The sequence below is a fragment of the Rhipicephalus microplus genome, unplaced genomic scaffold, assembly GCF_043290135.1.
Source record: "Rhipicephalus microplus isolate Deutch F79 unplaced genomic scaffold, USDA_Rmic scaffold_34, whole genome shotgun sequence".
Lineage (NCBI taxonomy): Eukaryota > Metazoa > Arthropoda > Arachnida > Ixodida > Ixodidae > Rhipicephalus > Rhipicephalus microplus.
Genome location: NW_027464607.1, coordinates 3,885,060 through 3,899,467, shown reverse-complemented (window position 1 = coordinate 3,899,467; position 14,408 = coordinate 3,885,060). Strand labels below are relative to the sequence as shown.

General features: G+C 43.4%; 2 protein-coding genes and 1 long non-coding RNA gene across 4 annotated transcripts; all 3 read left to right on the top strand.

Annotated features, from left to right (window-relative positions):
• The first annotated feature begins 283 nt into the window (after positions 1-283).
• Positions 284-13,706, top strand: LOC142786844 (uncharacterized). Of its 2 annotated transcripts, XM_075884534.1 has the most exons (4): positions 295-500; positions 681-737; positions 801-983; positions 12,151-13,706. In XM_075884534.1, the coding sequence occupies exons 2-4, from the start codon at positions 723-725 to the stop codon at positions 12,280-12,282; spliced, it is 330 nt and encodes a 109-aa protein (XP_075740649.1). In that variant the 5' UTR covers positions 295-500; positions 681-722; the 3' UTR covers positions 12,283-13,706. The 2 variants fall into 2 exon arrangements, with proteins under 2 accessions (XP_075740648.1, XP_075740649.1); XM_075884533.1 differs by having other exon boundaries at positions 284-737.
• LOC142786845 (uncharacterized) lies at positions 998-9,335 on the top strand. The gene is made up of 2 exons (XR_012889179.1): positions 998-5,294; positions 9,162-9,335. It is a non-coding gene; the product is annotated as an uncharacterized LOC142786845 (long non-coding RNA).
• LOC142786843 (uncharacterized) lies at positions 5,327-9,335 on the top strand. Its single transcript, XM_075884532.1, has one exon. The coding sequence runs from the start codon at positions 6,263-6,265 to the stop codon at positions 9,023-9,025; it is 2,763 nt and encodes a 920-aa protein (XP_075740647.1). The 5' UTR covers positions 5,327-6,262; the 3' UTR covers positions 9,026-9,335.
• Positions 13,707-14,408: the final 702 nt, after the last annotated feature.

The following is a 14,408-nucleotide window of genomic DNA, read 5'->3' as shown; positions in this document are numbered from 1 at the left end:
AGCCGCCTAGCCCGTTCACGTGGTCAACGTCACTACAACCTTGCCCGTGTCCCACACCTACGGTACTCGCAACGCTAGTTATTGATTAGGAGCGAAAAAAAATAATAATGGTGTTCACAAACACAAAAAATGAAGAGAAATGAGAAATGAAGAGAAACTTATCTCTCGTTGTGCGCTGCTTCTGCGCCAAGCGACCTTGCACAACCTTGCACGACCTTGAATCCGTCGAAATGTTCTTGGTCGCTAGCGTCACCTGTGGCGGACGGTGCAACAACACAATACTTTGCATAGCCTCCGAAACAGTGATGCACAGTTGCAGGTCTCGAACAACTCTCGACTGACGCGCCCCTATGGGCCGCAGATGAAAAACGCTCAGCTGGTACCATAGAGTTTCCCACGGAGAAAGGAAGAAAGCGTATGCCCGGAGTCGGGACTCTCCCGGTTTGGCGCAAACCCGGATTTGATGTTGCCATAGGGAGGTACTCCCTGCCCCTAGACAGGTACTGTTGTAGCTAAGGAGAAATCCGACGATTCCTCGGCCTTTTCCCCAGCCCAGAGAACACATACCAGTTCCCAGCCTGCCAGTCATTTCGTCGGCCTTGTCTTTGCATGTGGAGCTAGCTATGGCTTCTTTGCGCGGCGTGGTGATTGGCTCACAGCCAAGTGAAATTTATGTGCAGGAGTCGCCTTCTCTTGAACGTCACCGTGGAGCCTCAGGAGATATGCGACAATATTGGGTACGTATTATTATCTTATTCTTGGCGTGAGTTGCTCAAGGTTGCATTTTCTTTACATTTCAGAAGTTAGTTTTACAACTGCAGCACGACGTGGCCCCTATTGTCTACGTCTTCAAGGTGCTCCCACGCTGCTTCAACCCCGAAGACGCCGATGCGGAGCGCAACAAAAAGAAAGCGCGCTTGCTGAACCGCACACTGACGGCTACGCTAAAGCGCTGGTCATGGGTTCGCATCTTGAACGCCGAGGTAAGCTTGCGCCGGCATGAAAATGCCGTACCATCGTGGTCAACACGCAGCTTTTTAAAAACACTATTTAGCCACGCTAGTCGCTCATTGTTTGCGGCAAAATGATGTAAGAGGGGTTTTTAGGATTAAAATGCCGACATGCGGATCACGACCGGCACTGCCAACAGACCCGAATAAAGCAGAATGTAAAATAGCGAAATGAAGGTACTGGTACTAAGCACGTCAAACCCTGAAGACAATGGTAACAACATTGGCCATGCTCTTAGCCAGAGTCTCATCTATACGCGTCTGCTGTTGGGAGAGCCGGTTTGTGCTATTTGTGTTGCACGGAAACCAAAGCATTCTAGTGCAAATCGCATAACTAAGGTAATTCATTTTACTTTTGTTGAAGTGAATTCATGTCTTCAGTCTCCAAAACGAAGGTAGGTCAGTAGTTGTGTAATGATTGGCTCAGCAGAGAAGTCTTTTCCAACGGATTCAAGACTGCTGGCAATATCTATAATGTTAGCTGGTTTTCACCTTTGTTTGAGAGGTTCCATTTAACAGTGCAGCATGTATCAATCTGTGGAGAGTTTATTGCAGATGGTTTTATTCACACGTTTTTACTTGCATGGCACTGCTCTTGGGTCACATAAACAAAGCAGCTTTTACCAGTTGTCTGTGAAAGCCCACCACCTGTGGCAGCTTAATATTTACAAGGTGGTCAAACTGGGCATCAGAAGTATTGGCTTTCAAGAATTTCTTGGACATCTAAAAGTAGACTGAGCTTGCGTTTTACTAGAATTGCCTTCATATTACTTATTTTTGGAAAGCGTCAGTTGAAGAGCTTTACTTCGATGCTGTCAGGTGGGCTTCGAGAAAGTTTCGTTCGTAAGCTCCATAGTTTCATGACAACAAGGACTTTGTAGAATCTTTGCCATGTAATTGAGATTACAGAGATCGCCTTCCCTTCATCAAGCTGAAAAAGGCCATTGAAAGCAGTAACTTTGAGTGTACTTTAGCTACAGCTCGTTAGCATGTTTAACTAACACTACAAACTTGACCACTATGTAAGAACTTGTTTTTGGAAAAGTTGGTGGCAACTTATCATGATTTTAGCGCTAAGTAGATGAACTTATGTAAGAGTAAGCGCATGTGCTTTTTAGTGCTAAAATCGCAATGTTGAGTTGATCACTGTGCTTGCATATACTGCAATCTAAAAAAATATAGAGTAAAAAGCGTCTTTTTGTCCCACAACAATAATCGTCATCCGGCTTGCTTGCGTTTCATTTCTTAAAAAGACCTGTGATTGTAATGGCACTCGGCTTAATGCATCGGTGTTCTGATGGTTCTTGCCATGCCTGTAGATTATGCTGTAGTCATAATAGGGACCGAACATCAGACTTGCACGGTCAACACTTGCGTGAATCGGATGTGCATTGCTTCCCCTTTACAGATTTTTTGCCCATTTTGTGCATCTCCGCTGAGTCTGGCTACAGCCATGTCTTTCACATCTTACAGTCCAAGAGCCTTGCTGATTGCACTGGCCATTGTGCATCTGTTCGAAGCATTTACTCTGTTAACGTTGATCAAAACAACCTGATTCTCTCTCTTTTTACTGCAGTAGCACTGGAGTGTGTCGATAGAAATTACGGTAATACCTGGGACTCGTGACACTCGCGTGCTATCAATGTGGATTTTCACCTTGTCCTTGTCAAAAGCACCTTTTAGGTATTACCCGAAGTCGTCCTCATGGCATGGTTTTCGTGGCCTTATAGTATTTGTGTGTGAGGTCTCCTAAAGAGAGAGAGAAATAACTTTTATTTATACATCCGGCGTCTAGGAAGTCCCTGGCTTTACAGGGCGAGGATCTTCCCTATCTTAAGATTACGGCTATTAGAGTCCGATAATCTTAGAGCCTAGACCTCGAGGATGTTGTGCTTCGACTAGGCGACAGTTGCTTGGGTGCTTCCGCGCCCGTTAGACGGCTCGTCGGCTCCTTTTCTCCGTTGCTTCGGAAAAGCCTCCTCAAGCCGCTGGATGCTCATTCATTTGTTACATGCCAATGTACGCTAGAGCACGAACAAGGTTGTGGATTATTCCGTCTGCTTCAGCTTCATTCTCATGTGGCCTACAGGATGCAGTAAATGACGTCTTCTGAGATGTCTTTGCTTCTCATCCTCAAAGGTGTTGACATCTTGGGCTTGACAGGATGACACTAAATACTCACAAATTAGGCCATAAAGCGTCTTTGCTCGATCGGAGACCATCTCAGTGTTGCAATATTTGCGCTATGAACTATGGCTGTGTTTCACTGTGGCCTAGAGACTGTCATTCTCATTCCACCAGTTCCCGGGTGTCTTTAGTTTTCTTGTCTCCAATGCAGAATTTTTTTTGTGCTTCTTTCTGAGCCCCAGTTTGAGATGAATGTTCGGCACAGCTAATACAAAGGGGAAGCCGGTATCAGCCCTTAGGTATTCTTTCGCAACTAACTGTTCGTCCGGCCATGCTGTGTTCAGCCAACCACTTTTTAGCTCTTGTAAAGCATTACTACAGCCTTGTAAGCCTTACTCGCTGCTGGCAGCCACCTCATATGCCCACTCAACTCTTTCTGTACTGCATCCACAGGGCTTTGATAGCTCACTATCGAAAGTTTGAATTGCTCCATTCGAGACATCTCGTGTCTTTCGCGGACATACTGCACCATCCATCATGAAGGAGAAAATCTGTCATTCAATTTATGTCGTTTTTTCCCCCTGTATGGCCTTGGTTTTTGAATGAGCTTCGAAGTTGCGCAATCGTCTAGTGGCAAGCGGATATGGTCACAGTGAGGTTCGTGTGCCCTTTTGTCTGGTGTGAACCGAGAATGCTGGCCCTCGTATGTCGCTGATGAGGGGACTTAGACTGGGTAAATTTAGTTCGTTTATTCGTGATGCGCACCCGGCGCATTTTGAAATCAGTCTCTCCCGGACCCTCCCCTCGCGTCTGTTAAAAACACTGCTGCACGGGGTCTTTTCCAGTTCATTCACGAAGGTCTCGTGTGAGGGTCACGGTCCCAGCATGGTGCCTCTTCATGCCTCTGTTAAAAACACTGCTGCACGGGGGTCTTCACAAGTTCATTCGCAGAGGTCTCGTGCGAGGGTCACTCTATCATGGTGCTTTCCCTTAGCATTCTCCCACTGCTCACTTTTTTTATCCAAGTCGCAGGCACCGCGTCGTTCAACCGGACAACTTTGCTGCAGTATTGGGCAGTAACTAGTTGCTTGTAACGTGTTACCGGTAACTAGTTACTTTTTCCAGTATTTTCCAATGGTAACTAGTTACTTTTAAGTTAGAGGAACATGTAACTGTATGTAACACTGTTACTTTTTTTTACGCAGTAACAGTAGGGGAATGTACCGTTAGTTACTTTTTTTAATTTTGTAAAAAGTTATTTAGTAGCAACACTCGTTAGAGGCCAATGTTAAGTGCTTTTGACTTTTTCGAGCTTTCTTCCCTACATTTTCTCCAGGTTTTAGCTTTCCACATGAGGGCTCACTCATGGTTAAGAAGTCACTGAGAGGAATATTCATTCTACAAAAAACGGGGCGTGCGACAAGGACACAAGAAGGAAGAGCAGACGCCACAAACGCCGACTAGCATCTGAGGAAGCGCACAAAACACGAAAAAGAAAGAAGACATGAAAAACTTGCCTGTGCATGCCCATGTGCAAGGCTACACTATCAATCCGGCACACGCGGCAAACTACGTGAAAGATAATTGTTGAGACATTTTATTTCCTCTTTTTGCAATTGACGGTTTGCTTACGTATGCGCTACCACTTATCTCTCATGTGCTACCACTAATTGGCACGCTGAGCAAGCGACTAACTGTTCCATGCTATTGATTTGTGCTGCATAGGGCTGCTGACATCACACCAGGAAGCTGTGGCCGTGGACGCGTGCGCAAGCACACTGTGTCATCTACGCCTACGAGAGAGGTCAGCACCAGCAGCATCGTGACGCCACCTGCTACCGAAACTACAAAAAGACCCCTTCATCGGATCGGCCGTCCAGTCGGCGGTGGCACGCTGAGCAAGCGACTAACTGTTCCATGCTATTGATTTGTGCTGCATAGGGCTGCTGACATCACACCAGGAAGCTGTGGCCGTGGACGCGTGCGCAAGCACACTGTGTCATCTACGCCTACGAGAGAGGTCAGCACCAGCAGCATCGTGACGCCACCTGCTACCGAAACTACAAAAAGACCCCTTCATCGGATCGGCCGTCCAGTCGGCGGTGGCACGCTGAGCAAGCGACTAACTGTTCCATGCTATTGATTTGTGCTGCATAGGTGAGTGCACCAGTACATAGGTGTACACCACCCTTTTTTTTTTTTTTTTTTTTTTTTTTTTTTTGCCACTGCCGACTGAGTGTTTGTATTGCAATTTAGTTTCACCATGCCTCCCGCGATTGATGTTGTAAAGGCTATTGAAGACTTCAAGCGCGAAATGCGCGCTGAAATCCGAACGATGAATCAGAGCATAACATTTTGTTCTAGCACAGCTGATGATTTCAAAAGTGCTCTAGCGGAACTGAAAACTCTGACTGCTGAGGTCAAGAGGACAAGAGAGGATTGTGCCATTTTAAGGCAAGAAAACAAGGACCTAACCGAAAGGCTAGATAAAGCTGAAAGCAAAATCCTAGAACTAGAGCAATACAGCAGGCTCAATAATGTAGAAATAAAGGGCTTGCCACTCACGGTTAAAGACAGAGCCGCGGAGATGGCCTTGAAGATTGCGCAAACTATCAAGATTCCTCTCGACCTAGCAGACATTGACATTGCCCATAGCGTCAAGACCAAAAATAGTAACGATGCTAATCTTATTATCAGATTCACGACCCGAACCAAACGAAACCATTTTCTTGAGGCAGCAAAGAAAGCAAACCTGTCAACTTCTGATATTGACTTCACGGGGCCCAAACAGCGGATCTACGTCAATGAACATTTGACACCACACAACAAACGCCTTCTTGGCGCAGCTATCGCGAAGAAAAGGGAAACGTTTTGGAAATACGTGTGGACAAAGAACGGCAGCATACTAGCACGCAAAACGGAGACCTCCGATGTCATTCGGATCAACTGCCAAGCTGATTTGTCGAGAATGACTTAGTTCGATGCCATAACTACTCATACATGACCTGTTTGCTCTTTTCTCGCCTCTGGAAAATTGCCCGGGTACCACACCTCTTTTCACGCCTTCACAGCTTTATACACATGCTGCCACAGACAAAAACAAGTTGAAAATAATACATTTCAACATGCAATCTGCTGTGAACAAAGCTGATCAACTGACCCATTTTTTGGCAGGCTTAACAAACTCGTTTGACGTCATCTGTTTAACTGAAACGTGGTACCGTCATGAAACGGATGTTTTGCGCATGCCTGGCTATAATTCTTTTTATGTTAACCGTACAGCGAAGCGTGGGGGAGGTGTTGCGCTACTAGTGAAAAACACCTATGTCTGTGAACTGCTATCTGAACACTGCTTTTGTAACGAGGACATAGAAATGCTAACTGTGAAGTCGGCCTGTCAAACATTCTCAGTCCTTTATCGCCGCCCTCAGGGAAATTTATCCACATTTTTTTATTACTTTGAACGCGAGATATTCTTTTTCAATTCAGAAAAATTCTCTTCTTGTATAGCTGGAGACTTCAACATAGATATGAGCACTCCCAGCCCCGCGCAGCAACAGTTGTCATCAATCATCCAGGCTGCCGGTTTTCACAGTGTAATTAGTAGTCCTACACGAATCACTGCTACTTGCTCTTCACTGCTGGACCTTATAATTACTAATAGCAGTAGTGCGTTCCTTTCCGGCCGCATAGCAGTCGATATAAGTGACCACTTGCCTATTTTCTTGTTTCTGCAAAAACAAATCGATTCAAAAGCAAATACAAAAACTCAGCGGCAACTTTTGTCTCAAGAGAGGCTCGAACAATTCAGGAGCCGCATTGCTTTAGTGGATTGGGCTCCAGTATACAAAGAAAATACAGCTGACGGTGCTTACAGCAAATTCCTAGAAATGTTTCTTTTGTTATACAACGCGTGTTTTCCCATTGTTACTATAAATGCATCTAAGAATGCCCGTAAACCCTGGATGACCAGTCAGCTTACACGACAAGTTAAAAAGAAACACAAGATGTTTGCGGTGTTCATTAAAACGAGAGACACCGACGTACTAGCACAGTACAAATCACTGCGCAACCGCTTGAATAGAGAAATTAGAGTAGCGAGAACTGCTTATTACAATAACTTATTCGACAAAAATCTTTCTAAAAAGCCAAAAGAAAAATGGAGATGCTTAAACATGCTTTTAAATAGAAACACGATCGGCAGAAATATAACAAGTTTAGTAATTGAAGGCAACGAAACGTCCGGCTCGCATCTCGCTAACACTTTTAATAAATTTTTCTCTGAGGTAGGTCACAGTGATTTCAATGCTGGAATCTCTAGTTTTCTAGGCGGCAAACTAGGACCATCCTTATTTTTTGCACCAACAGATGAAACGGAAGTTTTTTCTATATGCAGAAAGTTAAAAGATACCTCTAGTCTTGATACGCACAATATTCAAAGTCGGCCAGTGAAGTATGTTCTTGATATAATTACGCCTTGTCTAACACACATTTATAACACCGCGCTTACAACAGCTCATTTTCCTGCTGATATGCAACTAGCCAGGGTGACCGTGATTTATAAGAAAGGAGACGCCAACGTTTTGGGAAACTACAGGCCAGTGTCTATTCTTCCGTATTTCTCTAAGGGGTTAGAACAACTAATCCGCGTTCGACTCAACGGCTTTCTTCTTAAACATTCCGTAATAACTGACTGTCAATATGGCTTTACGCAAAACAGATCTACGGAACATGCGCTACTTGTTCAAAAAGAATATATATTAAAAAATTTTGAGACACAGCTCTTAACTCTTGGTATTTTTGTTGATTTCAGCAAAGCCTTCGACTGCTTAAATCATGATATTCTTTTTGCAAAATTAGAGCACTACGGTGTACGTGGACACGCCCTTAACCTATTGAAGTCATACCTGGGCTCACGGTCTCAATACGTAGTCATTAACAATTGCGCTTCACAGACTCTAAGTATTTCAAATGGCGTCCCTCAGGGTAGCATTTTGGGGCCGCTGCTATTTAATGTATATATAAATGATATTCCTAATATCAGCACTCATGCGAAATACATTATATATGCAGATGACACCAGCCTATTTTTTTCCTCTAATGACATAGGACACTTAGAAAAAATTGCAAACGATGCGCTCTCATCACTTGCTATGTGGTCTTCAGTTAACTCTTTGAAAATAAACAAACAGAAAACGAAAGCAGTACTTTTCCTACCTAAAAGAAAACAAGTGTTTCTACCTCCCTGCTTATACCTAGGTGATACTGTGATCGAGTGCGTGGACACCTTTAAATCATTAGGAATAACATTCAGCAATACAATGTCATGGGATGCACATGTTAATAATCTTTCCTCAACACTCTCTAGAATAATTGGAATCACTTCTCGTAACAGATATATTTTTCCAACCAAAACAAAACTTACTTTGTACTATGCATTTTTCTATTCCCATATAAACTATTGCCTACTAGTCTGGGGCAATACAACGGTGTCAAATATAATAAAACTACAAGCCCTACAAAAGAAAATGCTCCGCGCAATTGTGAATGGCTCCTACGATTCGCCCACTAAACATATCTTCCTACAATATAATATTGTACCAGTCAACAAATTATTCGACTACAGATTTGCATGTTTTTATAAAAGAATAATAAGGAAAAATGACCCCTTTTTTTCTAAAATTGCTCCACTTACGTTTCGCCACTCATCATATGATACTAGAGCCCAAAGTAGTTATGTATTACCAAAGTGTAGAACAAATTATGGTTTTTCTATGTTGAGTTATATTGTGCCAAATTTCTTGAACACATCATTTTATGACTGCCTGAATACTATGTCTCTTTCTGCCATTCGCAAGAGCATTATTCGGCAATATGTATCATTGTAATATCAAATGTACTCATGTCTTCATATGTTGTACCAATTCTATGTTATTGCTTTATAGTGAAATTACTGTTGTCAATTAAGATACATAGGTATCATAATTGACATTTTTTTTTTTTTTTTTTTCCGCTACCTACAAGACCTGGTTGTTTTACTTACAAGACCTGGAACAGTGGTTGTTTCTGCTTAGTGCCCTACTGCTGACATGTGGGGATGGCCAGGCTCGTCAAGCGGCGTAAAATTCGCTGCTTTTTTCTCGCCATCCCTAGTTTGTATGTTTGTATGTGCAAACTGAAATAAAGATTTTGATTTGATTTTTGATTAATTTGTTGCAAGCATTTTGTGCGCTTCCTCAGTTAATAGTAGACATTTGTGATGTCTACTCTTTCTTCTTGTGTCCTTGTCGTACGCCCTGTTTTTTGTTTGTAGAATGAATACGTACCAACTAGCTCAGCTTTCTGTTATTGTAAGAGTGGAATATGTTCTCTGCAGAAGACCGTATTTGGAATTTACTTGTCAACTACATGTCGTACATCAATAATGTTGAAACTGAACAGCTTGCCAAGTTCACGTTCCACTTTTTAGAAGGTAAGGGAGGCATATATATTCTTTTTGACTCTTGAGCTGCTAGCTCTCTTGTTGTGCCAGGGGAGCCTCCTTACGAGGCTTCGAGCTAATCGTGTTTGACAGACAGGTGGCTAGAAAATGGCAGCTTGAAACGACTGAAAGTCTGGTGTGCCATGAACTAGTGAATAAACAAAAGAAGAATTTTAAAGGCTCTTTTTTTGTTAGACAGATAATTAATTACAACAAACAGATAAGCCAAGAAAAATATAGGGAATGTTATTTGTAGTCAATATAATTAAAATGACAAGAAAGTAAAAAAAAAAGGGCGAAGAGATAACTTGCCGCTGGCAGAGAACGAACTTGCACTTTTCAAATAACGCGTCAATGCTCTACCAACTGAGGTACTGTGGTTTTAATTTTTTTTTCAGCTTCTTTGTAGCTGACTGTAAAGGTCTACTCCGACTTAATACAACAATTCAGAAATTCAGAAATTGACAGATGTTCCGCCTCCTATGCAGGTGGCATCTTCAGTATACACTGGCAACGAAAACAAGAGAGGAAAAATTAGCGGACTTCAATCAGTTCATCAGTCACTCATCTCCTTGCAAACATCCGGCAAGGGGCCGCGGTTGCTATTGCAAGCCGATTCGTTGTGGGCAATGAATGACTTTTTCAGAAGTTCCCCTCCCTAACTTATGCTCATGAGCCAGTGTCATCGCATTGTTTAGGTGAAAGCTACATACACCCTGTCCAACAGTGTTCAACAAGCTCCATCTAAGAACGCGTTGCATGGTCGACTTTACCAACCTTTTCTTTCCTGGTACTTTCCTGGTCCTTCCCTGATCCTTTGCTGCCCGTTTTATCGATGTAATTATGTCGCTTTGCGATCCCCGCGTCGTACTGGTAGATGATTCTGTACTGATCGTTTCCAGGTGTGCGGTCTTTGGCTTTCGTGAACACGTGTCCAAAGTTATGGCGGGGCTTAAAAGCGGTTTGTATGCCCAGCGGACGCAAAGCTGTCTGAACAGCGTCTGACACACAGTGAACAACATAGAGAATAGACTTGATTGATGTCGGCTCCACTCGTTACGCACTCCCCGTTCCTCTTAATATGTTTTATTAAATATATTCTATAATTTCGTATGCAAGCAATTACTTATTTTACGTGATAATGAAAAAGTAACGACGTTACTTTTTCACTGTAACTAACTGTAACATTGTTACTTTCTACTGGTAGCGTGTCCATGACTGCTCTGCCGTCACTGTGTTGCATAAACGTCTCGTGATGCAACTGACCCATGTCCGACGTCCGCATTTGTTGCTTCCTGTAGAGGCTGAATAATGCACTTGATTCACAGAGGGAGTGCAAAGTAGGGATGTGCCACTCACTAAAAGCGCTCTTTCCTATCTGCGTGCTAAGAAAGTATATTTCTTTTAAAATGCAATACCAACCACTCCAAGTAGCTACTTTTTTGCAGAAAAAAAAACCTAAAAGCCCACAGTACCATGACCAGTATAATTCCTATCCATGCATTCATATTCTACCCCAACGAGTGCGGGCTTGCCAGCCGAGACAATGCGTCCACATTCACATTAAGTCTACCCCTTCTGTGCATTATTGTGACACTATACTTCTGTGGTGCCAGTGCCCAGCACGTCAGCCATGCACTCTAAGCAGACGTCAGTGAGGAACTTTGGAGGATTATGGTCAATCACCACTGTGACATTTGCATCAAAAAGCCACGTCTCAAGACACTGTAATGGCATATGACAGCATAAGCTTCTCTCTCTGTCGTGGCCCAAAGGGTTTCGGTTGGTGTTAGCTTCTTGCTGAGAAAAGCCAATGGCAATTTCCTGCCATTTTCATCAGTTTTAGCAATACATCCTCTTAAAGCTACGTCGGATGCATCTGTTGCCAGTATGTAACCCTTGCTTATGCCAGCAGCATGAAGTGTCGGCACCCTTAATAACTGTTCCTTAATGGCTTCAAATGCTTTTTGCGCGGCATTGCTCCACGGTATTTGCAGTGGGACCCGGCGCCCTGTAAAATTGTTTAGTGGTAGCACTAACGTAGAGTAAATAGACACGTAGTCATGGTAATGATTACATAGCCCGATAAAGCTCCGTTCACGTTACTTCTGCGACCGAGTATAGTAGCATCATGTTGCCAAATTTCTCCCTTATATTGACTAACAGCACAAAAAAGACGAGAAGGAAACATAGACAAGCGCTGTGCTAGTCCTTTCTTGCGCTGTTAGGCAATTTAATGGACCACCAACTTGCCAAAGTTTTGCATTCTCCCTTATCTTATGAAACTATGCTGTGGCCCCATGTTCACTACCTTGTGTGTGTGTGTGTGTGTGTGTGTGTGTGTGTGTGTGTGTGTGTGTGTGTGTGTGTGTGTGTGTGTGTGTGTGTGTGTGTGTGTGTGTGTGTGTGTGTGGGTGTGCGTGCGTGCGTGCGTGCGTGCGTGTGCACATCAACATAAGTTGACCTATGATTTCTTTTTTTGTCTTAATGCATCAAATTTTTCCTAATCACAGTAATTTTTCGCTCCCACAGCATCGCTTTCTCAACAATTCAAGAGAGCCACGACGTGCACACTTCGCATTTGACGGCTACCATGTAGACAGAGCCCGGGGCATCAATCAGCTCGCCAAAATCATCGTGACTTCTCTTGTTCGAGACTTTTGACTCGGAATCCAGTCGCATGGGTGCAGCAAGCCAGGTGCCCGCTACAGGGTGCTGAAGTGCAGCCACTGTAACACTAAAGGCCACAAATCCTGGGAATGGTCCGAATTCCTTCGCCTGCCCTCTCGTCATGGTCCAAGACAGCTTTAGACTATCTTAACGTGTGAAGCAGCGCACAGAAACCAGACACGTAAGGGAGAATATGATTCGACAGGCCTGCCCACTGTACTTGCAACTAGGTTATTTTGAAAGGGAAAAGGGAAGTGGCAACACTCACATGCACAAGTGCACCACATGCAACAACTTTATGCATCGTTATGAGCAAAGCTCTTCGTTGCAAGTGGTGTACTTGTGCATATGTGTATTACCTCCACCTTTTTTTTTTTCCTTCAAAATAAGCTGGATGCAAGTGCAGTGATTGGCCTGTCAAATCATATTCTTCTTTACATGTCTGGTTTCTGTGTGCATCTTCACAGGTTAAGATGCTCTGTCATCAATTTGCCCAGCCCATCTTTCAACCTCACTGAACTCTGACCAAACGGCCCTTTTCAGGGCCACCCATGTGTTGTCCGGCGGGTCCGAATGTTTCCAACTGTTACCCTCTCTAGAGATTTCCTGGTCGGTTTGCCTGGCTAGGGATAGTTTTCTGTCAAGGTAAGGATGTATAGTGTGTATAATGTAAGCATTTCACATTCTCTCGCCATCCCTAGTTTCCTTGCAATAGCCTTATTATATGCCTCTTTTTTTCCAGAAAGTTCAGTAAGCATTGTAGTGTTCCTATTTAAAAGAATGGAACAGCATTGTAGCTTCAGTATGAAACTGGCGTCCATCTTAATCTGCTTTATATTTAACTTCATCCTTCTCTTTTTTCCTGCCCCGGCTCTCGTGCTTCTTATTCTCCTGTTCCAAGGCTCATACCGCTTCAAGTGTATAACTATCAACAGCTACTGCAGCTACAAGATGCGGGAAAGTTCGTATAAGCATACACAGTAGTGGCTGCATAGATCAAAACACCATTGTTGGAAAATGTATCCTTAGGAATGTCTAATTTGTTTTGGTATAATCGTTGCACTTGCCAAAGCTTTCATTACGTTTCAACAAAAGTTTTTCTATACAATAGAATTTTATGGGCAATACTGATAGTTGGGCTAGTTGGTGATACATAGAATTTTAGTCATGAGTTCGCATAAATCTGTTAAAATTGCACACTGGATGCGAATAGTCCATCTACATTGAGTGATTACGCAGCCACCAGCGATAATGCTGGAAGCTTCGATGGTTCACTTATAAAAGCAGATGCGCGTTACCGCTTGCCGGTTTATTTACGGAAGCTGCTCTGTTCGCTGCCATCAGAGTACAGCGAGCATTGCTGTAGTGTGATTTTTGTTTCTTGGCACAAGTTCGCCAAATAAAACATTTGTTCTCAACCTGCCGACTGCTGCCTTCGTACACGTCACGGCCACATGACAATATTGTTTGATATTTATATGGCAGTTTTATTTAAAAGCTGTTGCCAAGGTGCCACCTTGTAGCTACTGCAGTATTCCAACATGCAGTTACAAAATATTTCTATAGCTTTAGTTGCGGCTGTATACTTCTTTGCCTCACTTTACATAGCTTTCGTATGTTTTATCGCCTATAAGTAAACATAATCTTTCTCTGTGAATAATTGTGTCGAGTTAAATGTCGAATTCTTAGGCTATTTAGCAAATGGTTATAATAACCACTCTAGTGCTGCTTCAAAAACAGTCGCCTTGGCCCGCCGGGGTGGTCTAGTGGCTAAGGTACTCGGCTGCTGACCCGCAGGTCACGGGATCAAATCCCGGCTGCGGCGGCTGCATTTCTGATGTAGGCGGAAAGTCTTAGGCCCGTATGCTCAGATTTGGGTGCACGTAAAAGAACCCAGGTGGTTGAAATTTTCGGAGCCCTCCACTACGGCTTCTCTCAAAGTCATATGGTGGTTTTGGGACGTTAAACCCCACATATCAATAAAAAACAGTCGCCTCACTTCTCAAAAACTACTCAAATGGCATTTGATTTACATTTGTATTCCATTTGGTTCTAAAATTTACTATTCATGCACCCCTTGCTTTGTGCAACACGTGCACAACTTTACTTGATGCCAGATG